This window comes from Tyto alba, unplaced genomic scaffold, assembly GCF_018691265.1.
Source record: "Tyto alba isolate M040663 unplaced genomic scaffold, T.alba_DEE_v4.0 Super-Scaffold_45, whole genome shotgun sequence".
Taxonomy (NCBI): Eukaryota; Metazoa; Chordata; class Aves; order Strigiformes; family Tytonidae; genus Tyto; species Tyto alba.
Genome location: NW_024881321.1, coordinates 986289 through 1009637, shown reverse-complemented (window position 1 = coordinate 1009637; position 23349 = coordinate 986289). Strand labels below are relative to the sequence as shown.

Here is a 23349-nt window from a genome sequence, read left to right as displayed (position 1 = left end):
GAAAAAAAAAAAAAAAAAAAAGCAAGCTGGGCTGTAAGCGGGACGGTTGTGGGCGAGGGCCCGGCCCGCCGGCCGGAGCCCGCGGGGGGCGGAACGCTGGTGCGCGGAACGCGGGGCGCAGCTCCCGTTGCCAGCCGGCAGCGCCGGGAGGACGGGCCGCCGCGGCCTGGGCGCGATGTGGGGCCGCGTCCGTGGCTGGGCCGGCGTGGCCGTGCGCTCCTGGGAGGCGGCGGGGAGGCCGCAGAGGTACCGTCGCCTCCCGTGAATCCTTCACACGGGGGACAGGGTGGGTGGGTGGGTGGGTGGGTGGCTTTGCCGGGCGGTGTCCACGGCAGCGCCGCGCGTCGCCCCGAGCCGCGGCTCTCTGAGGGGGGACGAGGCTCCCTCAGCTCCCCGGGTAAAGCCGCTCCTGCTCGCTGCGGGTGGCGGGGCCGGCCCGCCGTGGGCCTCGTGTTTTTAGCGACTTTCTCCCGCGACTGTGGCGCTTGTAGCGGGGTGCGGGGTGCCCGCCCGCCGCCGCCCGGCCTTCGGCTGCCGGGTGCGTGGGGGGGGCTCGGGCCCGAGGCCGTCTGTCCGGCTGGGGCTGCGTGGTGTTGGCACCCGTGGGCCGGGGCCGAGGGGAGCGGTTTGGGTTGCGTTGCTTCCTTCGGAGGACACGCTGCGAGCGTGATTTTTGCAGCGTGGGCAGGAGCAGAGTGGTGCTGCGTGTCGGCGGGGGTACCTGCCCAAAGCGCGGGCCAGAAGTAATAGTTGGAAGTTCGTTTTTATTTGTACTAAAAGACCTTTAACTGCGCTTAATGAAAAGTCATTTATTTATTTAATTATTTATTTATCCAAAAGTAAGTTGTGTGATTGGTCGATTTATTTATTTATTTATTTATTTATTCATTCATTCATCCATTCAAAGCTCCTCAATAATTTTGAACGAGCTGATACTGTGATAGCCTCACGTATAAAGCAGCCTGGTTTCTTCTGTGTTTTGCTCTCTAAGCCTCAGCTTCCAAGCAGAAGGCAAACCTGATGGTAGGTGAAATACAGTAACGCAGACTGCAGTGTGCTACTGGCTATAAATGTTTAAGGCTTGCAGTCTTGCTGTGTTTTTCTGGCGGTGTGAGCAGAGATCTCTGAATGGATAGTTTTAAGGAGTGTGCAGCCTGAATTAATGAAAAACATGTGTTTGAAAAAGATCTGTGGGGAGCTGCTCAGTGTAAAACAGCAGGGCTCCTACCATCTCCTCAATAATGTGGTTCCGAAGCCTGCCTTAAATTTTTCTCTTGCTTCTCCACGTCGAAATTTAGGGTTTAATGCTGACAATTGAATGCCGACAATTTATTAAGTTTGGAGTGACTGAAATAATCTGGTGCCACAAAAGCAGATTTTTCCTTTTTAGCTAGAGGGGTGTGTGTGTGTGTGCGTAAGGTATGTCAAAATTCCTTCAGTTTTGTTGAAGTGTTTTAAGATCTACTGAAGTCCTCTATTTTGAATAGAAATAAATATTTAATTGTAAGGGTTTTTTTTTCCTTATTTTAGTAACTTGAAGGTGAGTTTTAAACTAAACAAGTAGCTGTGAATTTAAAGATTTAACATTTCATTTTAGAATGTTAAAGAGTCAAAGTGTTAGAGAGTTCTTTGAAATTTATGGGAGTTTTTCCAGAGAATCCAGTTGTGTCTGTGTTGCAGCAGTATCCTGATCAGCTCCCTGCTGTCCCTGGCTTCACATAGTTGCCTGCACTGTGCCAATTTTAGCTACTTTGCAGTAATGTGGTAAACTAGGTAGAGGAGCTGTTCCAGAGGGAAAAATAACCAAAACAGCTTTTTTGTTACTGGGTTATTTTGTAGGAGGATCCATTTCCTCATATGGCTGCACAAATGCTTGGCTGCTATTTTGCAGGACGTAGGGTAGGGGAATGTGATCCATAGTAGTGCCACTTGTGTGAAACGATGTGAAGCTAGATGTGTGTGTACAGTCTTTTTTCAGGCAGCTAGGAGTGGTCTCTTTGTTGCCTCATTTGAAGAGTTTCAGTGAGTTTTCTGTAATACTAATGAATTTTAAGTATCAGGTACCAGTAGATTGAAACTGTCTGCTGCCTAATGCAGAGATACTTTAAAAGTTTTAAGTTCATAGATTAAACACACTTTATTTGTGGAGGAAATAAAGTTGTTTACTTGACTTTTTTTGTGATGAAGAAACTATAAATAATCAGGAGATTTAAATGGCTCTTCTCAAAAGTCAAAAGGTGCATGTTTGACATGTACTGAACACGCTCAGTTTGCGCTTGGTTAGGCCTAGACAGTTGTAACTGATGGTTTCTTTGTAGACATACAAAATTCAGCCTTGGACCCTAGTTGTAACTTCTGATTTTTATTTATTTATTTATTTTTTAAACTTTGTATATCATCTAGCAAAACACAGAAACTCTTCAGCACAAGCAGCGTGCTTTCTACTGAGAATGATAAACTTGCTGCTTCCAATGACAGCACCACTGAAGTGGCATCGAAGAGTCAGGAGGGTGCAGCAGAAACACCAAAGCAGAAGTTGCTAGACATTATTGGTAATATGAAGGTAGAAGTGAGCTACAGGAATAAACTCCAACAGTTAAAAGCACGTGAAGTCAAAAAGCAAGACACAAACAAGCTGGAAGGCCCGGACAGTGAACATGCTGTGCTTCAGCAAACTACAGAAGACATCCAGCGGTAAAGTATAACAAACTTTTGTTAGTCTGTTTTCTCCTTTTTTTTTTTTCAGATTTTTTTTTTTTTTAATTATCTAGGACAAAAAATAGCATCATACATCATTTCCAAGTATGGAAAAGAATCTTGTAAGGGAATGTGCTGTACAGATGTAGATTGCAGTAAATCGCAGGGAAGAATCTGGACAAAAGACACTGTATACTTTCTACCTTTTCTGCACTGAGCATCTGCCTGCGGAAGGTTATTTTAACAGGAGGGGGAGAATATTGTTCAGATAAAATACAATAAAACTGAGGAAGAAGATAAAAAATTTACGAATGGCACCATGGTTGTCAAGTCTTGCGAGTGGCTCCCCGCCGCTGTGTGTCCCAGCATGGCCATGACCCCCCGGCTCTATGCTGCCTCTGGTCTTCGAGCTTCGCGCCCCAGGGGCTGTGCAGTGGCACAGGGCTCCCATTTTCACAGGTTTGAGAACAAGAGGTGCTCAGTGTCATTTGGCAGCTGACGATTACTGCAACACAGGGCAAACCCAGCCGACCCCCTGGCCGCTCCCATTTGGGATAATGTGTAACTGTAACTTCTGAGTTAAGACATAAAACGACAGTAGGAAATGACTAAATATATTAAGGCACTTTGTTTTGGTTTGTTTTTTCTGTATCTGTTGTGTCTCTTACAGAGGCAAGCCTTTAAATCCCAAACTGGTGGAGGCTGCTTCTGCAGTTGCGTCTTCCCTACCGTTCAACAAGAAGCAGACAGAATCAGAACTACTTGCACAACTAAGAAGACACGAAGAAACCACAGATATACAGAAAAAGGAGGGAATTGTTAACATACGGTCTGTTTATTGAATTTTACTCTCAATAATGTTTGAAATTCCGGTTTTGCAATATCATCTTGAAGGTGACTGGGTTCTGTGTTGGAAAAATGGCCCTAAAAGATACGTTTGGACAAGTTACCCTTGGAATTAACGACTGTTGGGAACACCATTGGTCTGGTTATACTGAACTCCCTAAATTTTGCCATCCTCGTTTTAAAATGGTTTTGCAGAAATGGAATTGTTTCCCTGCCCAGGACCATTACTTCCTTGGACAGGCTAGCAAAATAACAGATTTTTTTTTTTTTATTCCCCAAGTTTCCAAAATTCTCACACAATGGATGGATTTGTAGACATTTCAGACGTTCTGTCTGGACTGGTGAATTTTCATGACAGCTCTGCAGAACTGAACTAGAGCAGCTCTATTTATAGCCCCACCCTTCCTTACAAAACTTTCCAGTCAACCTAAGAAACTCATCTCTTGGCTTAACTCCGTTTCCAGTGTGGTTTTCAAGCAGATGAGAAACATTTGTTTGGAAACTAAAACAGTTGTGCATACTGCTCTTTTGGATGATGGCTGAAGACAGATTTTTCGTTCGGTTTTTTTTTTTTTTTTTCAGCTAGTAGTCTTATAACTACTCAGAAAATAAGGCATTAAATCCAGGTGAAATGCTGAACTAAACAGAAAATGTCAGAGAAAATCTTCAGGAAAATAGGATTTTTGAAACCTTTATTTATGGCTGTTTGTGAGCTGCAAGCTGCTTATCTTATTTTATTCCGTGAAAATTAATTTGTCCCAAACCAGGATTTAAGTTTCGCCCATTATTGTATTGTTATTTGTAGGTTGCTCCTAGGGATCAATAAAGGATTTGCTTTGTATATTTATCAGCGAACTGCAAACAGAGTAGCCAATAAACTAATAATGCTTGTGGTTGATGGCTGCCCTTTATGGGAGGGAATACTAAGGAATGGTGTGACAGGTGCTTGTGAATAGATCGAGTTAGATGGTTACAGATAGATTGGGAAGCACAGTGGTCAGTGAATAACTTTGTTAAACAAGATGCATGTTCTTCAGAGGTTGTCTAGGGAAAAGGGAGAGAAATTGTGCAAGTTTCCATTTCAGCTTAGCCTGTATTGATGATTCTTTCTACCAAGAGCGCTAATGGTGGTTGTGGAGAGCAGAATGAAATTCTTTCCAAATGTGTGAAATCTGTGCTGTTTGAGGAGGAAGTATAGTTTTAGGTAGCACGTGCAAGCATCTCCAAAGCCTGGGGGTGTGGTCTGTTTTCATAATGTCCTTTCAGCATGAATGCAGGAGATCTGAGGAACTTGACAGAAGCTTCTCTCCCCAGGGGCTCTTGGAGCCAAAACGAATAGCTTTACACCAAACAGCCAGACCTCTGATCTTTTTTGTTGTTGTTGTTTTTTCTGTGCAGTATTACCAAAAACTTGAGACACTTCCTAATGTAAGGAGGATAAGTAAGGACTATTTTTATATAAAACATATGTTCATTAAACTATTAATTCCCAGTGAGGTCGTTCCATCTCTGTCATTGTGGTTTACAGAAGAGCAGAGTACACAGTTGTGTTAATAATGGCATTGGCTGTGGGTGGCCAACTTAAACGTAATTAAGACCTACTTCAGTACCTGATAAGATGTTGGAGGACTGTACTGATACTGACTGAGCTAATGCATGCCGAGGCTAACCTCATACGTGCCTGCATCTATTCTTTAAGGTATACATACTGTTCTTTAAATGTGGTTTGTCTGCCTACTGGCATCAAGGGCTTACTGTCCTCACCACCCACTGCATTTTTCCTGAAGCACTTAGCCAGCCGTGACTGCTGTGGAAGAGAGAAGGTGTCTAAGGAAGTTGTATAAGCAAAAAGGTTTTTTTTTTTCTTCTGACAGTTTAAATTTTTTAGAAATATAAAAGCTGAAGTGCCTGCAGCTGTATGGTACTTCCATATAGTTGATTGATGGGTTAACATGTGCTACTACAATATTTTATAACATTCTTGTGCATGAATCACTATGGTTAAAAAATGGTTAAAAAAATGCATTTTCCTCCACCAAAACCAGCCTCTTTGGTTGGCTAGGAATGTCATGGCTGGCTTGCTGTGCTTTGAGTTGTCAAGTTGTACTCTCGGAGGCAGCTTTGTACACTAGCTTGTTTCCCCCTGGGAATATACTTCCTCACCTCTGTGTGAGTTGTGGTGTGTGTGTCTCTCCTCCCCTCCCCCCAATATGCTGAAAAGTTCCATTTTCTTCCTTAACGGTTAGGTAACAATTTGAAACTCTTATCGGTGCGTGAGCTTTCAAGAAAGACCAGCAACTCCTGATTTTCATGACTTAAAACTTGGTTAATAGTAACCTTTCACAGTCAGACTCTGAGATAAATGTGGTACTTTCAGCTTTCTGATCAGCGTGTTAAAATTTTTATTTTAAAAAGCCCAGCAGGCATCAGATGTGCTTGGACATGACTTTATACTCCAGAATACTCCAGTCTACATAAGGCACTAAAATGCTTTTAATTTATTAGAAGACAATTAATTTTATTCATACGTGATTATTTTGTGTTGAATTTTATTTGATAACAAGAGAATACGAGCGATTTAACTTCTAATTTTTTACAGAAAAGTTTTGTATTCAATATACTGACACGTTGTAAAAGCCAGTATATATCCCTCTGTTATTAAAACTGTTTAAAAATGAGGTAACTTTACAAGCAGTAGAGACATAAAATGCTCAACTGCAAAAAAAAGGGGTACTGCTATTGAGATTTGATATATAATAAATTGTATATTGTCCAGCTCTCTTGGTTTGTAGTAACTTTTTTCCCGAATTGTGGCGTGACCTCCAGAGGTCACTGTTGTATGCAGTTGTCTTGTTGCCTTGTTTTGTAGACAGTGTGAGGACAGCGTGTTCGCTAGGAGGGGAAAATATTAACGATACAGGAATTTATTTTTCTCAGCGTGGGATGAAGTTTCATTCAGTGGAAATTACAACAGCACTATACCAAAATAAAATCTGTAGCGCTACACGTGGAAATTTCAGCTCCTGTTTTGGGTGAAGAAGAAGAAGAGTAATTCAGAGCTTTAGGCTAGAGTCTATCAGCTTCTCGTGTCTCCATTTTTAGTATTACAATTATTGGTTGGTAATCAGGAAGGAGAGAGAATTTGTGGGTGTTGCAAAGGCTCTACCTCTTCCCATCTCTGGAAGGCAGGAGTATCTAGGAACTTTGGTTTTTAACCTCATGAACTTAGGTTTTCAACCTCATGCTGGGACACGAGGTAGTATCTAACCACAGTAGATAAACTGGAGTTGGAGTATGACTTCAGAATCTGATGCTTTTTGTTACAGAAGGCGTTAAAACATCTTTGTAGTTTTATTTTTAGTTAATACAGGGTCACTTTTAATGATGGAGTGGTGAATGTTCCTGCCAGAAATGTTCATATACCAGTGATAGTGTGACGTTGGGACTTCCCAGTGAGAAATACGATAAGATCGACCACGTGTGCTGATAGCTTGGTGGCACGGTCTGTCCAGACCTACTGTGCAAAACTCCAAATAAATCAACGTCAGCCGTGAGGAGAGCTTCTCTGAGCAAGCCTGATCCCCCTGCAGCAGGGGAGCACTGCAGCCTTTTAGGTGGCAGCCGAGTCAGGCAGTTGGGCTCGGCTGTGTGTGGCTGACCTTATGAATTATGTCCCCTTGACCCTCAGAAGTGTGGCAAGCCTCTGGCCCAACACCAGCTAACTAATGCCAGTAGGCTCTCCATAGAGTAATTTCTAGTGTGGGATACGCAACTAATCTGAGATTCTTTCTTCTTTAAGATTAAAATGAGATTATTTAAAACTTGTTTTCAGCTGCCTTTCTTTCAGAATAGGTGCTTGAAGAGCTGTGCTATTCTTGTTCTGCCATTTGAAACCACATCTAAGACAGAAGAGAAATCCTACTGTGTTGCTGTGGCAATTAGCTTTTACAATTTTCCAGAAGTATTTCTTTCTTGTCAGTAAAAATCTCTTTTGACTTAAGCTGCCAAAGACATAGTTTGAATTTCATTCAGATTTTCATAAAATGGGTATGCAGTATTTTTTACGTGGCCTGTTTTTATTTTTTGAGACCGTATTTATGTCTTAAAACTTGAGCACTGCAATTTTGGATGACTGCGTGTTACTGGAAACGCTTGGGCGGAGAGGATAGCTGTGAGGAAGAATTACCAGCTTTGGTCTTTGCCAGCCAACAGACTGACCAGTTAAGGGCACTGCCTGGCAGAGGCAGCAAGGTGGTGTGTTTTGTCCTTAGCGTTCAGAATGCGCTGCATGCAGCACTGGAAGAGATCAGAGCATTTGCTCTCCACGAATGATTTTGACAACAGAGTTACAAAGGAGGACGTGGTCTGTTAATGCTATAATGTGATTATGCAATGCAGGAGGTTGCAGTGGTTCAGGAAAGGTGACCTACTTATTAGGGTGGCATGATTGACCCACGTCAGGTGATGTGTGAAGGCAAGCTTTCTTTTGGTCTGTAGCAGCACAGCTCTGTCCCTGGGCAGTGTTGGTTCCTGTCCAAAAAGCTGGTGACTTATACCTCTCTATTTCAGTGTATTCCTTATATCCGGAGAAATTCCTCGTTTACTTAAGCAAAACATACCTAGTGCACTTTGTGAATATTGGTATGCAGATATATGACACTTTTTTTTTAGTTATAAACTAAATAATATTCAAAGAAAGCATTCATTGTAGATTTAGTAGGTTAAAATAGCACTTTTCATTTCATTTATCTAGAATGTAACGACTGATGTGATTTAAAAAGTAAGACTTGAATGTTTAATGACTCAAAAATGGGTGTATTTTGTAAGGAATGTATAATTCTGTCTTACAGGGGCTTATGAAACCAACTGAGAGTAGAGCTTCTGGTTAGTACCTATGACAGACTTCCTTGCTTTGTTGAGTTCTTAGCTTCATGTTTTTAATTTCAGGAATGTTATTTCAGAAATGGCAGTTAAGAGGCAGTCCCCAGCTCAGAGAGATGTGAGAATATCCGCACGTGTTTCCTTGGAGATGGATGAGGATGGTCAAAGAATCAAGCCTGGAAAATTGTCATCTCAGTCTTTTGACTCCAGAAGGTATTACTGTTGTGTTCCCTTCCAATAGAAGGAGTGTGCAATCAATTACTAATGGTTAATATATTAAATTTAGTTGTATGTATTCATGTTACCATGGTATTTCAGAGCTTTAAAGAAATTACTTAAGTAATTTTCAAGGAAAGTACTGTTAGGGTTGAAATAAACTTCTGGGAGAACGCACTAGTTAATGCTAAGCAGCTAATCAAATAATTTTAGATAATTAAAAAGACATGGTGCTGAAATGTAACTGTGTTTGTTTTAACTAGTTTAAATTATTCTCACTTATGCATAATACAATTTTGCACCACTTTTTGGGAAATGGAGGCTTTGAAGGCTTACTTTCATCTACTGGAAAACTTCGATAAATGTTTTGTATCTAGAAAAGTTTCATCCATTCTGTTAGGGTTTTAAAGAGATTTTAAAGGGTTTTTTTATTTTTTTTTTACCACCTTGTTGCAACTAATAAGTCATTTTGTGATTAATTTCTCTGTTGTCTGTGATGTTATAATTGTTTATGAAATGAACTTTTTAACTTATGATTTCAGGACACTTCTTAAATTTATCTTGCTGCTGGTTTGTGGCCAGTCTATTTCTTAATGAATTAAGGAGTGCTCTTAATTTTTTGTTTTATTGCTGTAAGCTGTGTTTTCTTGCCTGTAGTCTTTCGATTTTCCCATGGCAGCTCATCAGCGCATACCTTCTCAATATGTTCTTTCTCTAGCGGTTCTGTTTTTGTAAGATTAACTTCTCTAATCATGAATTTATTTTGCAAATTAATCCCCTTTTCTTGGGGTTAGGGGCTGGAAGTTGAGGGAGTAATTTGTGTTTAGATAGATAATACTGAGGACAGAATTTAGATAACTAAGGAAAGAACCAAAACAAAACCAAACCCCCTAAATTTTTGGGTGATGAGATGTACAATGTTCAGCCCTCTTTGGCTGAGACATCTATTTCAGTATATCACAAATAAAAAATTGTGGCTTCCCATAAGGAACAAACTGGAATGTATGCCTTGGGCCAGGTAGATCATGCAGAAACGTCAAAGTGGCGGCTTATAGCCAGTCATTAAAAGAACTTAACCTGCTTGCTGAAATGTTACTGAGGAGCTTCCTTGTTCTTGAACGGCCAAACTGTTAAGGTGTGTTAGGGAAGTATCTCTTGGGCCTCCGCACTGTTGTGAGGCCAGAAAGCAGTGTTTTCTCTTCCTGATGCAAAGCTTGTCGAAAGTGCCAGAGGGGCTCCTTGTAACGGAGGTTGAAGGGAAGAAGTGGAACAGGGTTCTTGACGAAGCCCTCTCGACTTAGGTATTTCTGTCCTGGGGTTTTCATTCAGCTATATATAAGCTGCCAATTTGAGCAGCAAGGCAACTGGCTTTATTATCAGCTGCTGAATAGCTCTAGATATTTTTAATCTAGGGATAATTAACAGAGTTGGTAGTCACATGAAAATAACTTCGTTGATGCGCTGTGATTCTTGACTGATTATGAGAAATACTTTAAATAAAGTGTTGGATTAAAAGTTTCTCAAAGTTTGAAAGAATAGAAATAATATGATCTAGAAGCATGAACTGAAAACCTGAGCTATTACATGCTTGTACAGTGTATGTTATTTTATATCTTTGCTGAACTTTATTAACATACTGCAAAGTGAATTTCACTTATGTTTGAGAACATTTATTAAATTTATGACATGTGAGAAGCTGTCTTGCCCTCTTTGTGTGATGAAACTGTATTTGGCATATAACTTCAGGAGCAGTACTCTAAAATACTTTTTAAAATCCCTGTAATGAGCAAACTGCCTCCAGTTTAAGTCCTGAGTTTCCTCCTGCATCCCTCAAGATTGTAACAGGTATACTTATATATTGATAATATGAAAAGAGCAGGTTGGGAAGAGGATCTAAGATTAAATCAAGTTAGTAGAGTTCAGTGAAATGAGTGGTGTAGCTTTATGGTAATTTGAACTAGTAATTTTAAAATAAATGTTCTTCCAAGTCATGCTTGTATCTTCAGCCAATGTTATTGGGAATTACAGATAGGAAAATGCAATCCTAAATCAACATTCTTTTAAGGTTCTGTAGTTAGACTGCTCTGTGCTGAAACAGATCCAGGGTAGTTACATCAGTAAAATGTAATATGACAAGAGCAGGTTTGCAGAAGTAGTTGTGGCCATCAGAAATCTGCAATAAATCCAGAGAGGTAAAATTTTAAGGTCAGGAAGGGCAAGTATTGCCAGGGTAACAGTGGATATGTAATAATATAAAGTAGGAACTATTGTAATTTCAGTGGAAATCTGGAAGATTATATGATTAAAAGAATGATTTGTTCTAAAGTTCAGTGTGTTTACAGTAAAGGCATTGTTTTCTCTTTGTTTCTGTTTATAAGAAAGTTTATTTTGATTACTCTTGGATTTTTAATTTTTTTTCAGTATAGGTTTATGCTAAATATAAATATGTTTAAAAAATAGATGATCAGAGTGAAATATTTTTATGTTCAGAAGAGAGAGCATCAGGGTGATGCTATTTAAAATATACAGATATACTTTGTGTGTTTGCCATATGGCAGAGAAGGTGGCTATGAAATCTTCCAAAAGGCTATTTATGTCATAAGGCAGGAATTTTTTGGTTTAGCTGTTGCCTTTTCTATTCCTGAATTGTGCAATATTTTTTACAGGGAAAAAGCCCAAATCACCAGATTCACTTTTTAGTTGCAACTTTGTAAAATTGCTTGAGTACTGTGGTTTGATACTGTTTAGCTGCTTTCAGAATCCTAAATATTTCAGTAGAAGATGGCTGCAAATATAATGTTTGATTTATGCTCATTCTTTCCCTGGGAAATGTTTTGGGAAGCTCTGTTGCAGGCAAATAATAAAGTCATAAACACTTTCTCTGGTTAAAAGCCTGAGGATTTAGTGAGAGACACTATCTCCTTTTTTTTTTTTTTTTTTTTTTTCTCTAGAGATCTGTTCATGAGAATATTTTGTGCTTTTAAATTTGTTATCTGGCAATGTTGTGAAGTGTTGTGAAATACTAAATATCATTTTTCTTTTTTGTTTATAGAAGTCTCAAAGTAGGAAGGCGGCTTAATATATTCACTAAGGCTTCTAAAGAAACAGAAAACGGACTGGAAACAGGTTAGTGGAAATTCAATAATGAAAAACCCTGTGAAGCCAAGATCTGAATTTTTAGAATATCAAGAGATTGACTGTTGTGAAGGAGACTTACGACCTGTTAACTTCCTGCTTTCAGAATTATAAAAAACCAAATACTTTAATGTAACTCTGATTTTTTTAGTAAGCAAAACTTCCATGCAGTGTAATAGATCAGTGTTTTCTGTACTAATCAGGAAAGTCTGTTGCTGAACTTGAAGGGTAAAACTGGCTTTTTGTCCCTAAGGCCAGTCTGTCTTCTGGGAATGTAAAACCAGCCCGGAGAATGGGTGTGTTGGCTCCAGTAGCTTATTTGGTCAAGTTGCGAACTTGCTGCATTCATTTTATGGCAAAGAAACAGAAGGCTGTGGTCCTAGGGAAACAAGCGTGCCCCATGGGTGGCTAAGCATGAGTAGGGTGGGGAAAACCCAGAATCATTTGATTGCTTTGTGGCCCTCTCTTGTTTAGTGTTGTAGGTGTAGTTTGAAAGATCCTGTGAGCGGCTGACAAACGGCACCTTGCTTTACCTACTGTAAAGCTCTTCATATGAGTTTAGAATCAGAGAATGGTTTGGGTTGGAAAGGGACCTTTGAAAGTCATCTAGTCCGACCCTTTGCAATAAGCAGATCTTCGGCTACATCAGGTTGCTCAGATCCTGTCCAACCTGACCTTGAATGTTTCCAGGGATGGGGCTTCTATCTGCTCTCTGGGCAACCCATTCTAGTGTTTCACCACGCTCATTGAAAAAAATTTCTAGTTTGAATCTGCCATCTTTTAGTTTAAAACCGTTACCCCTTGTCCTATTGCAGCAAGCCCTATTAAAGTCTGGCCTCATCTTTCTCATAAGCCCCTTTTAAGCACTGAAAGGCCTCAGTAAGGTCTCCCCGGAGCCTTCTCTTCTCCAGGCTGAACAACCCCAACTCTCTCAGCCCGGCCTCCCAGGGGAGCTGCTCCAGCCCTCTGATCGTTTTTGTGGCCCTCCTCTGGGCCCACGCCAACAGGTCCCTGTCTGTCTTGTGCTGAGGATTCCAGAGCTGGCTGCAGCACTCCAGGTGGGGTTTTACCAGAGCGTAGCAGAGGGGGAGAATCGCCTCCCTTGACCTGCTGGCCAGACTTCTTTTTATGAAGTCAGTTGGCTTTCTGGGCTGTGAAGGCCCATTGCTGGCTCACGCCCAGTTTTTCAGCCACCAGGATCCCCAAGTCCTCGGGGCTGTTCCCACAGCTGTATTGATATCAGGAGTCGCACGACCTTGCACTTGGCCTTGTTGAACCTTAGGAGGTTCACATGGGCCCGCTTCTCAAGCTTGTCCAGGTTCCTTTGGCTGGCATCCTGTCCTTCAGGCGTGTCAGTGGCATCACTCGGCTTGGTGTCAGCTGCAAATTTGCTGAGGATGTACTCGATCTCGCTGTCTCTGCCGTTGATGAAGACACTAAACACTGCTGGTCCCAGTACGGGCCCCGGGGGGACACCGCTTGTCGCTGAGCTCCATCCAGACATTTTGCTGTTGACCACTGGTCTCCAGGTGCGACCGTCCAGCCAGTTTCTTAGCCTCCAAATACAGATGCCAAAACTCACGTAAGATGACAAAAGCCAGGTGTGACTCACTGTCCTGTTCACTGAATGGCACAGCTCTGCGGGAGCAGCCAGCGCCGCAGCAGGGGGACGGCTTTGGCGCATGGCGATTTAGCTTTGCTGCAGACTGGGTTTTGGCCAAGAGTTTGTGAATATGGGCGAGCCATGTAAAGAACTCCCCTACTTTTCTTCCTGAACAATGAAACTGTGCGTTGTTAGCACTGGTCTTTAGTAGGCCGATTTCCCTAAGTTATTCAGAGGCCCTTTAGAAAAAAGACTGTATTCCAGTGTGCTGACTTAGAACTATATATAAAGCTAGCAGCTGCAGAAATAGTATTCTTCTCTGATACCTTAGAAAATTATATGCATTTGTTTCCGTTTCAAGAGTAGGACTGTTAGTTTTTGCCAGATTCTATCTCAATAGTTTTTTCCTTTTTTTCCCCCCCCCAGTTGAAACGCTGGGGAGAAATTAATTTGTTTACTTAACCTATTTAGTAAAATGTCAGATAGTGCTATTTGCATATTTCCAAGCAGCTGTGAGCTTTCTGAATGCAGCCCCCTCTGTGGTGGACTATGAAGGTTGCTTATTAGAAGGGGATTCGATTTGCTGTTTTTTAAGACTGCCGATTTCCTTAAAATAGGCCCATTTTACATACAAAAACATAATGTATGATGCAGCGTTTGTTTTCAGCTATCTTGACAAATAGGGTGTTCAAGTAACTGGCCTATGAGTTGAATCAAATTTTCTCAGGCAGAATGGTAGGAATTTCACCTTTCTTTTTTTTCATGAGCCCAGTGCAGATGCAATAGCACATAGTAGTCACCCTAGATAAAAAGTTGAGGTACGCTTTTTTTTTTTAACACACAATTTGTGCACATTCCAGTTTTGTAAGAGAGCAAGTGGAGTTTATTGGACCTGTAATTAAAGAATTAAGCTTCTTTCAGCTTTTTATGTGGTGTTTTCTTGTTCGATTCTAGGTAGCCTGGAGGAAATCTACAATATATTCTAATCCAGGAAATTTATTACTTGGCTTACTGGCTAAGCCTGATGACCAAAAATTGTTTTGTGTTAATCTCTGGAAATACCAGTGTGATACTTGATACCTTGATTCATTTGCTTTCACTTTCTTGGCTTGTGTTAGTGGAGATAATGAATTAAAATATTGTCTGTACATGACAGAACAGCAAGTTCTGTGTTATGTATTGAATATTTATTTTGAAAACCTGAATATTAACTGGAAAGTATGTTGGCATCCTGAAAAAAAATTATTCATAACTGTTAACGTAAAATATAAGGATTCTTTTCTGTTTCACAGAGGTGAAAATAAATTCTTTATTACCTTTGCTGCAAGCTTGAAAAAAATAGTTTCTGCTCTCTTCTATTAGAAGATTTATTAGTTGCGCATTATTAGAAGATATTCTTAAAGATGTAGACAATAATTTAATTCCGGCATGGTTTCTCATGTTGTCTTGTATCTGTATTTTATTCCTGCCTCCAGCCTTCAAATAGAAGTAGGCAACTAGGGAATATAGATCTGGAAATCTCCCTGCTAAGTAATAACTAATTTGGAAAAGTATCTTCTGATTTAACACAAAAAATGAAAACCCTTTTCAGTACGTAAAAATACTGTTTGCCCTTTCATTTTGTTTATTTTTTTAAAGGAGGGGGGAAATTTTTTTTTTTTTTTTTAAATCCAACTGAGTTGTAAGCCACTGAGCCACAGGTGAATTTGTATCTTAAGTTTCGGATCCTTACACTTATGAGTGGTAAAATAATAGCTGATTGGCCATGATCCACTTCAAATGGACCGTAGGATTTGAATTCACATCAAGATCTTTGTTCCAGGGAGCTGAGGGTGGATTGATAACGGGGGGGAGACAAGAAAACAGAGGGGAATGGGGACTTGGGCCAGCTCGTGAGACCCGGCCCGGGGCACGCCCAGCCCTTCCGCCCTGTCCCGCCGTGACAGCTTGTTCCCTTCGCTCCAGCCGTGCGGTTCAGTCTGGGCTCGTGACCAGTGCTCCTGGGTGGAGGGGCAGGAGCTTCTTAAGAGCAGCTCTGCTGCCCTGTGAGTACACTCTGATTTAAGGGAAAAAAAAAAAAAAAAAAAAAAAGTGTTAGGAAAGATGCATCCTTAAAAGGGACTGTTTGACTTGGGGAGAAGGATAGGAAATCGGGCTTTTCAAGCCCAAGAGACAAAACTGGGATGCTTATGAGTGTTGGGGAAGGAATTGCCATCATCTGTGTATTGAATTGTCTCCCTGAAGGAGAGCATAGTTGCGAAGTGCCTGGAAACTCCTGTAGTAAGCAAGGTTCCTTTAGCAGAGTGCACCAGTCAAGGTCAGAGTTTGTTGTATGTACAATTTGTGAAAATCAAAAAGGAGAAAAGGACTGGAAGAATTAAATTCCTGTTCTGTGTGAAAGGCTTAAAGATAAATTGTCCCTTAGGAGTTCAGAATATGTTTTCACCAGACATTTGAGATTTTAATGGACGTTGATTTCAAGAGAGGATTCTCATTTGAGAAAGGTGATGCTGGCATCTTAAGGCAGAAAAATTTGCAGATGAAGGTATTAGTCTCTGTAGAGGTTAAAGGACTTTGTTTTAACTAATGAGAATTCTTTGGCATACTAACAGATCTTTACAAAATGTCTTTGTTAGTATCTCCACCAACAATCTGGGATCTGGAATTTGCTAAGGAGATTGCAGCAGTAACTGCACAGCCTCCCCGCAACGGTTTTGAGGAGATGATCCAGTGGACAAAAGAAGGAATACTGTGGGAGTTCCCAATTGACAATGAAGCTGGTACGTGCACTGTTAACTGTTATTATCTGTCTATATTTATCTTTATTGAGAGTTAGAGCATATTATGACCTGACTGTTTTAGCATAGTATTTCAGCTATGAGTCATGCATTTTATAGTAAACAAATACAGCTTTCCAACCGTCCCAAATCAGTGATGCTTCAAATAAACTCGTTCTGGCACTCTTCAGGTGAAGTCCTGCAGGTGGTTTGGCTGATCTGAGGACTGGCTGCTGCCAAAAAGGAGAGAACTCCCTCCCTCCCTCCCTCCCTCCCTCCCTCCCTCCCTCCCTCCCTCCCTCCCTCCCTCCCTCCCTCCCTCCCTCCCTCCCTCCCTCCCTCCCTCCCTCCCTCCCTCCCTCCTTCCCTCCCTTGGCCCTGATGCTTTCAACACCAAAAGGCCATTCAAGTCTATTACATAATACCTTTAACTATGCAACTTCTTTACAGAAGCTTCTAGCAGAGGATGGAGAATCTTAAAACTGGGGTGTGGGTTTCATAATGCTGATTCTGTTCTTCCGTGTGGCTCTCAGACCAAGTGACCAGCTGGATCCTGATCAGCTCTCTGCCAGTTCCATATCCGTGCCGCCGAGTCTTAAACAGTTTGCTCCCTTTGTTCTGGCTGTTTCATAAGAACAAGCAGTCACAATATTCACTCACTCTGGGCATCTATCTTAACTAGACATCTTTGTGCACTGTATTTAATTCTATTACCATTAAAAAAAAAAAAAAAAAAACAAACCCCCCAAAAAAAATCAAAACCCCCAAAAAAACAAACCAAAACAAACCAAACTCTGTGTGAAGTTAAGCCAGCAGAGAGAGAGCAAATGTTAAGGAAAGGAAGAACAACTACACACCACAAGTGTACACTTCAGGAAAGGGGACTTCACAACTTCAGGGAGAGCTTGGCAGTGGTTTTATTTTTTTAAAAAAGACTTTGAAGACATCAAACAGAACTACTTTAGAATGATTCAGTGACCAAAAGCAAAACAGGTTAGTATCTGAAGCTGGGAGTCTTTTGAAAATCTGTCCTATACGGAGTTGCAAATTGCATAATGTGGTTCATTGTTTCTTAATGTTTATTCCCATCCTATTTTGGCAATTTCTTCACAGAATTTAATCACTGCTCCCAGAATTGATCTGTTCCATCATGTAGAAATCTGAGTATACTCTAGTCATGTTTTTGCAGGCTTAAAACCACTGTGGCCAATGGTTTTTCTGTTGTTGTAATGTGGCTGGAACCCTGCTGTCTGGGGCTGTAAGTGGACCAGGCGTCTTTGGCGGCCGATGGTTTTTCTGTTGCAGCAACGCGGCCGGAACCGTGCTGTCTGGGGTGGGACGGCGAACGGACAAAGAGTCTTTACATCTACTTAAACAAGAATCTTTATTGATTTGTCCGCAAAGACTAGTCATGTGGAAAATTCCAGTGCGGCGTTCCAAAATCTATCACCTCTCAGGTTGAAATATCAAGTCGGTAAATTCCATCCTATCAATCTGCCAGCCACGGGCTGTTAATCGGATCAGGTGTGTCAAAACTCAGTTAAAACCTTGAGAACCTTGCTCCAGTTATATCAACCTACTGTAATTTCAGTGGCTCTGCAAAAGAAAGATGCCCCTTCCTGCTGTTAATTTTGCAGTTCTGTAACAGTCATTTCCCCCAATAGGAGGACATTACCTCAGCTCGTGCTGTAGCAAGAAACATCTGATTTTTCTTTTATGCCACAAGCACGCGGCTTTAAAAACATAACTGTAATGACATTTTCTATCGAGGAAGCACATATACTCAACTTTTAGCATTCTGAAAGCCTTTAAAATTTTAAATGGAATATCGGAAAGAAGGGAGAGTGTTTAACTTTCCCTTGGCTGCAGAGCATCTCTGGTGTTCTCGTTAGAGTGCTTTCGCAAGGCACTGTGCTGCGCTTTGCGGCATCAGGGCAAGGTCCTGGCTTTTAAAACGTCCCTGGCCTTGGTGTGAAGGCCAGAAGATGTGGCTAGACATGCTGGCTTGCTGCAGTGGCCAGTAGCAGTCTTCCCCCCCGTTCCCCTCTGCCCTGTTGGCTGCTCCTGCCTGCCTCTCCTTTCCCTTATCTGATGCAGCTGAAGTCACTCTTAGGCAGAAAACTACTTTTTTTTTCCCTCCGAGCTCTGATTAATTTTTACCAGATTAGCAAACCATTAGTATAGCTTGCGAAACATCGTTGTCACTCCTCCTCCTTTCTGCCTGCCTCTTCTGCTTCTAGTAGCTTCAGTTCTGCTCCGTGAGTTGCCATGGGAAGAAGTTGGGGAAAACGTTGATTTCTGCCACTTTTAAAAATGATTTATGCGCATTTATGCCTTGATGACTCAAATCCTGAGGAATGCAGTTGTTAAAAAGGACAGTGCAGATTACTGGTACCACTTTGCTTTAGCACCTCACTCTGAGGAGCAAATGCTTTTGGTGGGCCAGAGATTGTTACGACAGAAGTGATAGGTTTAAGGGGAGTCTCGGAAAATTAATGCCTCGGTTGCCTCTGATGGCTTCTGTAGGCAAAAGTTCAAGTCCTGTTTTGCTGCGGTGCTCTTCCCAGCAGAGGAGCATTGGATCAGTTTGCCAAGAGAGGTGGCAAACATTACACAACTATTTTAGATGGGGTTGCTTTTACTAATTCTGGGTCTATTCTAGGGACCTGCTGTAAGAGCACAATTTATCTCATTCGAAAGCTCCTAGAATCCTAGAATGGTTTGTGTTGGAAGGGACCTTTAAAGATCATCTGGTCCACAGCCTCTGCCATGAGCAGGGACCCCTTCCACTAGGTCAGGATACTTGGTCATCTTTCTAGCATGTCAGCAACACTCCCCATACGGGTGGACATCTGCATGTGAGATGTCATCTTTAAGGGGTCATGGCGTGGAAGGGTTAGTGTTTTAGTGAGAGAAATTCCCCAGGCTTTCTGTCTTGTAGTGTGAAGGGGATTGGAAATAGGATATTGAGAGTGAGTGGCTTCTTGCTTTAATAAAGAAAATCCTCTACCTTAGAGTCCCACCGTGCATGCTCTTTCAGATGAGGTTTCTGAGGACCGTGCAGGGGAGGCTGAGGGACGGGCTGCTTGTTCTCGTGCAGCAGGAGTTATGGCTTGCTGGGGGTGGGGGGAGCCACGCGAGCATATCTCATCTAATCATTTCCCACCAGAGGGCTCAGCCTTTGATGCTTTGGGCAATTGTGGTTTCTTTTTGTGATGCACACTGTATTTTTTTGAGGACTGAAATACGCGGTTTAACTGAAATGCTTGGACCTAGCACTTCATCCCTAAACTATGTGTCATGTCTTTGACAAACGGGAGATGGAAATATATGATGTAATATTTTCTTCTGACCCGCATCTTTGTGAGACTATAAATAGTTTTATTTCTTTCACGTTAGAGGTGAAAATTGGTGAAATTATTAATTAAACGTAATCTCTCCTGATACCCTGTACCAGTCCCCAAAAGAAGAGCATCCAGAAGGCCAAACTCTACTGCCAGGTTCTTTCAGTAGTGTGCTCATTGCTTTAGTTCTCTTGGGTTTTTGTGACCAGCAAAAGTATGGAAATCTGGAAAGGCTGTTAGCTTGTAAAGCAACCAGCAACATCCAGGGACAGTGAGGTTCCACCTTCCCTTGCTGGGGGAAAGTCAGTGTGGGTGGCATGGTAAAAGGACAATTTCTGTGCTTCTGTAAGGGGACAGAGGTTTCCAAGCACAGCAGAAACACACCTTCTGAAGCAGAGATGACCTTTTTTTTTGTGTGTTTTTGTTGTTGTTGTTGTTGTTGTTGTTCCTTTTAACTTAAAGGAAAAAGAAGAGAACTTGTGAAAAAGGAAACGTGCTTTCTTTTTCAAGGACAGGGGAGATAAATGTGGCATGTAGCTGGTATTGATCCACTCACACATTTCTGGGAAAAATATAAGTATTTCCCAGCTCTTTCAGATATTGCGGTACCTGAAGTTTAAAGCAGGAAAGAAACAGTGCAGCCTTAACGAATACAAGCTGAGAGACTCCTCCGTCCCAGAGGTGTGCATCATTTCTTCTGAAACTGTAGAAGCTCTAACACAGGAGGGAGCCTAGGACTGACATGGCTTAATTACTTCAGTTCTAATACTACCGATTTAATGTTGTCAAATAATACATAATTTCCTAGGTAGTATAGAAAACCATGTACTTTTATGGTCTAGACTTCCCATTTTTGTCACCTGGAGATGTTCATATGCAATATATTTCTCTAGTAATAGATTTTTTTTCTTAAAGGTGCAAATGTAATTTACAAATCTATAGCAAATTGGGATCAACTGAAAATTTTCATGTATCCCTAACTGAGGAAAAAATCTTTCAGTTGCAGATCCAAGTTTGCCTTGTTTTTTTTAATCTCAGAATTGGGAACTGTGGAAGCAGCCTTTTTTCTGTATGTAGGAATTTGTGTTCCGAGTCTTTGTCTCGTGTATGCTAGCATCATGGTATGAACAACAGCAGAGGAAATCCGCAGGACAGAACAAAAATTTACCGTGAGATCTGAGCTGTGCTTGATTGGAGATCTGCAGTAATCCCTTGCCCCATGCTCCTGTGGATGCTTTTGAATGCATCATTTTTATGCTAGTTATGACTTAAAAGTAGCAGCTGCAGAGATACACAATGCTTTTACATCAGCATACACTTACAGATTTGGAAGGTGTTAAAAACCCCCAATTTTCTTTGCCCATTTGATAGCATTGGGACGTTAAAAGCATGACTTGGAATAAACATGCAGATGTGTGTTAGCTGTTCAGTATTGGATACTTGATAAAGTTGCCTAATTTCTTCACGACTATCTTGTATTCTTTAATATTCTGAAGAACTTAGGCAATCGGTGTTCTCTTACAGAATTTATTAAGAAAGTGTCCCCAGTCTAGAAGATGGTAGCCATGATGAATCAAAATTTTCGTGTGTTGAACAAACAAGTTATTAGCAAGAAAATTGATTTATTTTTTGACTTATTCTCCCTGCTCCCATGCTGGCATCAACTTTCAGCAAGATTACCAGCCAGAAAGATGAATTAAATATTCTTATAAATGAGAGCACAAAATGAAAGTAATATGGTAGACAGGAGTATGATATACACTGACATTTTTTGAGTGGAGGGAGAAATTAATGCTTTAAAATTCTGCAGTTTCTTCCACTTCTGTGTGATTGGCTTAACTATGCAAAAGAATTAAAAGGCACAGAACCGTTAATTTTAATTAAGTCTTTTTTGCAAACTACATAATTTTTTACTTTTATATTTGCTGTTATATTATGGTGATAACTTTTTTTTGTTTGTATGTTTTTTTGGGTTTTTGTTTGTCCCTTCTGTTAGGGATGGAGGAAGATGCTGAATTTCATGAACATATCTTTCTGGAGAAACACCTCGAAGATTTTCCTAAGCAAGGACCTATTCGACACTTCATGGAACTAGTCATCTGTGGGCTTTCAAAAAACCCGTACCTCAGTGTTAAACAGAAGATTGAACATATTGAGTGGTTTCAGAAGTATTTTGAGGAAAAGAAGGAATTTCTTCAAGAGATTTGAGACTTGGGAAAGTGCTTAGCCTTGAAATGAAGAATCATTACGTTAAAATTGATGATTTCTTGTAATGGAAATAAATACTGTTAGTGCATAGCAATCATGTGACCCGAAAGTTGTAATTTAAATAATAAACTGAAAGGTCACGCTTTCATGTGTGTATGTCCATGTATTTGTAGGTTTTTTTTTGACAACAAAAGAAGGAACCGAAAACCGAAAAGTATGTTTTTTGTGTAATGTGCATTTAAAATTTAGTTTATCAAAATAGTGGTCTCTTAAATTTGAAACAGATCTTTTGACTGTAGAAAAGACTAGGTCTAAATCCAGTTCCTGCAGCCTTCACACTTGGTGTGTGTCTTGACAGATCTGATCGTCTTTCCCAGTCTGGAAAATGTGCAGTGCTTTCGTTTTTAAAAACTCCTGATACAGCTCTAACTTTGAAAAGCTGTTATGGAGATAATAACAATTAATTTTGCTAATTCATTAAATACTGTGGTATTTGGATTGTATTAATCCTTTCTATCCTCCTCTCGCTAATTATCTTTATTGGTTCTTTTTAAAAATTTCGGTAACGACCAAGTCATTCGAGTGCTTGTTAGTTCATCCGCTCAACGAAAGGCTGTTGCATTCCTGAGACGTGGGCACAGCGTAACACTGGTGAGTTACATAAAATAATACGGGAAGTCTCTCCTACCATCCGTAAATCCATTCTGAAGCTTTTGACCAAACTTCCATCAGTATTTGTTGTTTAAAAGTGGCTCCAGCTGCCAGGTAATCTGTAAAGTTCTGCTGGGTTAGAGCAGGCAGTTTTCTGGTTGCCGCAGTGTTTGGGGCTGAGGCCTTACCGCCTGCATCTGCAGGGGGAGGAGAGGACTCGGCCGTGCTGGCAAGGAGAGTTGTCACCTACAGATTGCTGTCACCTGGTGCCTCTGCTGTGTTCTGCCTAGTCCTCTAAGGTTGGTGAAGTAGCTTCATATTTTCTAGAAGATCCTTTATCCTAATCAGATGTGTACGGTCCTTCGTGTCTGTTAAGCAATTGCAATTACTTCAGTTATCTTTCGTTAAATTTTCACCCAGAATTACTCACTTGGTCATTCAGAACCCCGGATTATGTTTCCCTGCTTAACTCTCCACAGCGTTTCCAGCCTTACCTATTGTGTACTTCCTTGTTCTCTTGCGTTCACTGCAACTACTTCAGCAGCTATTGACCTTATAAATACATTCCTATCTTTTTCTCACATTTCTTTGTAACTCAAGGCGGAAGTTGGGCAACGAAGGTAACACACTGAGCTCATACGCAAACTGATTTTAAAATCAGAATTTCAAGAAAGCAAATCAAAGGTAGTTGGCCTTTTCCTGTGAGTTGGAATATTGTTGCTGTGTTCTGCTCATCTGCAGGGTGTAATTTTTGCCTCTCTGGGAAAGGGCAAGGCTTGGGCTGTGGAAAGGAAAAGGAGCTTTTTGACTTTCTAGCTGTAAGAACAGCAAGGTTCAAATTCTGCAGAAATTTTCAGAGGCTTCCTGACTTTGGAAGGGGAAGAGTGAGAATTATATCAGAGTACCTCCATTTAGTACTAGGTTTTAATTTTTGGTTCAACGCCCAGATATGTTTCACTTCAAAGATACCAGTCTTCCCAAAGTTCTACCA

General features: G+C 41.0%; 1 protein-coding gene across 1 annotated transcript; it reads left to right on the top strand.

Annotated features, from left to right (window-relative positions):
• The first annotated feature begins 125 nt into the window (after positions 1 to 125).
• LOC104365768 (28S ribosomal protein S31, mitochondrial) lies at positions 126 to 21853 on the top strand. Its single transcript, XM_042806162.1, has 7 exons — positions 126 to 246; positions 2404 to 2694; positions 3368 to 3526; positions 8491 to 8637; positions 11693 to 11766; positions 16015 to 16158; positions 21496 to 21853. Exons 1-7 carry the CDS (start codon positions 176 to 178, stop codon positions 21705 to 21707), a joined length of 1098 nt encoding a protein of 365 aa, XP_042662096.1. The 5' UTR covers positions 126 to 175; the 3' UTR covers positions 21708 to 21853.
• The last annotated feature ends 1496 nt before the right edge of the window (positions 21854 to 23349 follow it).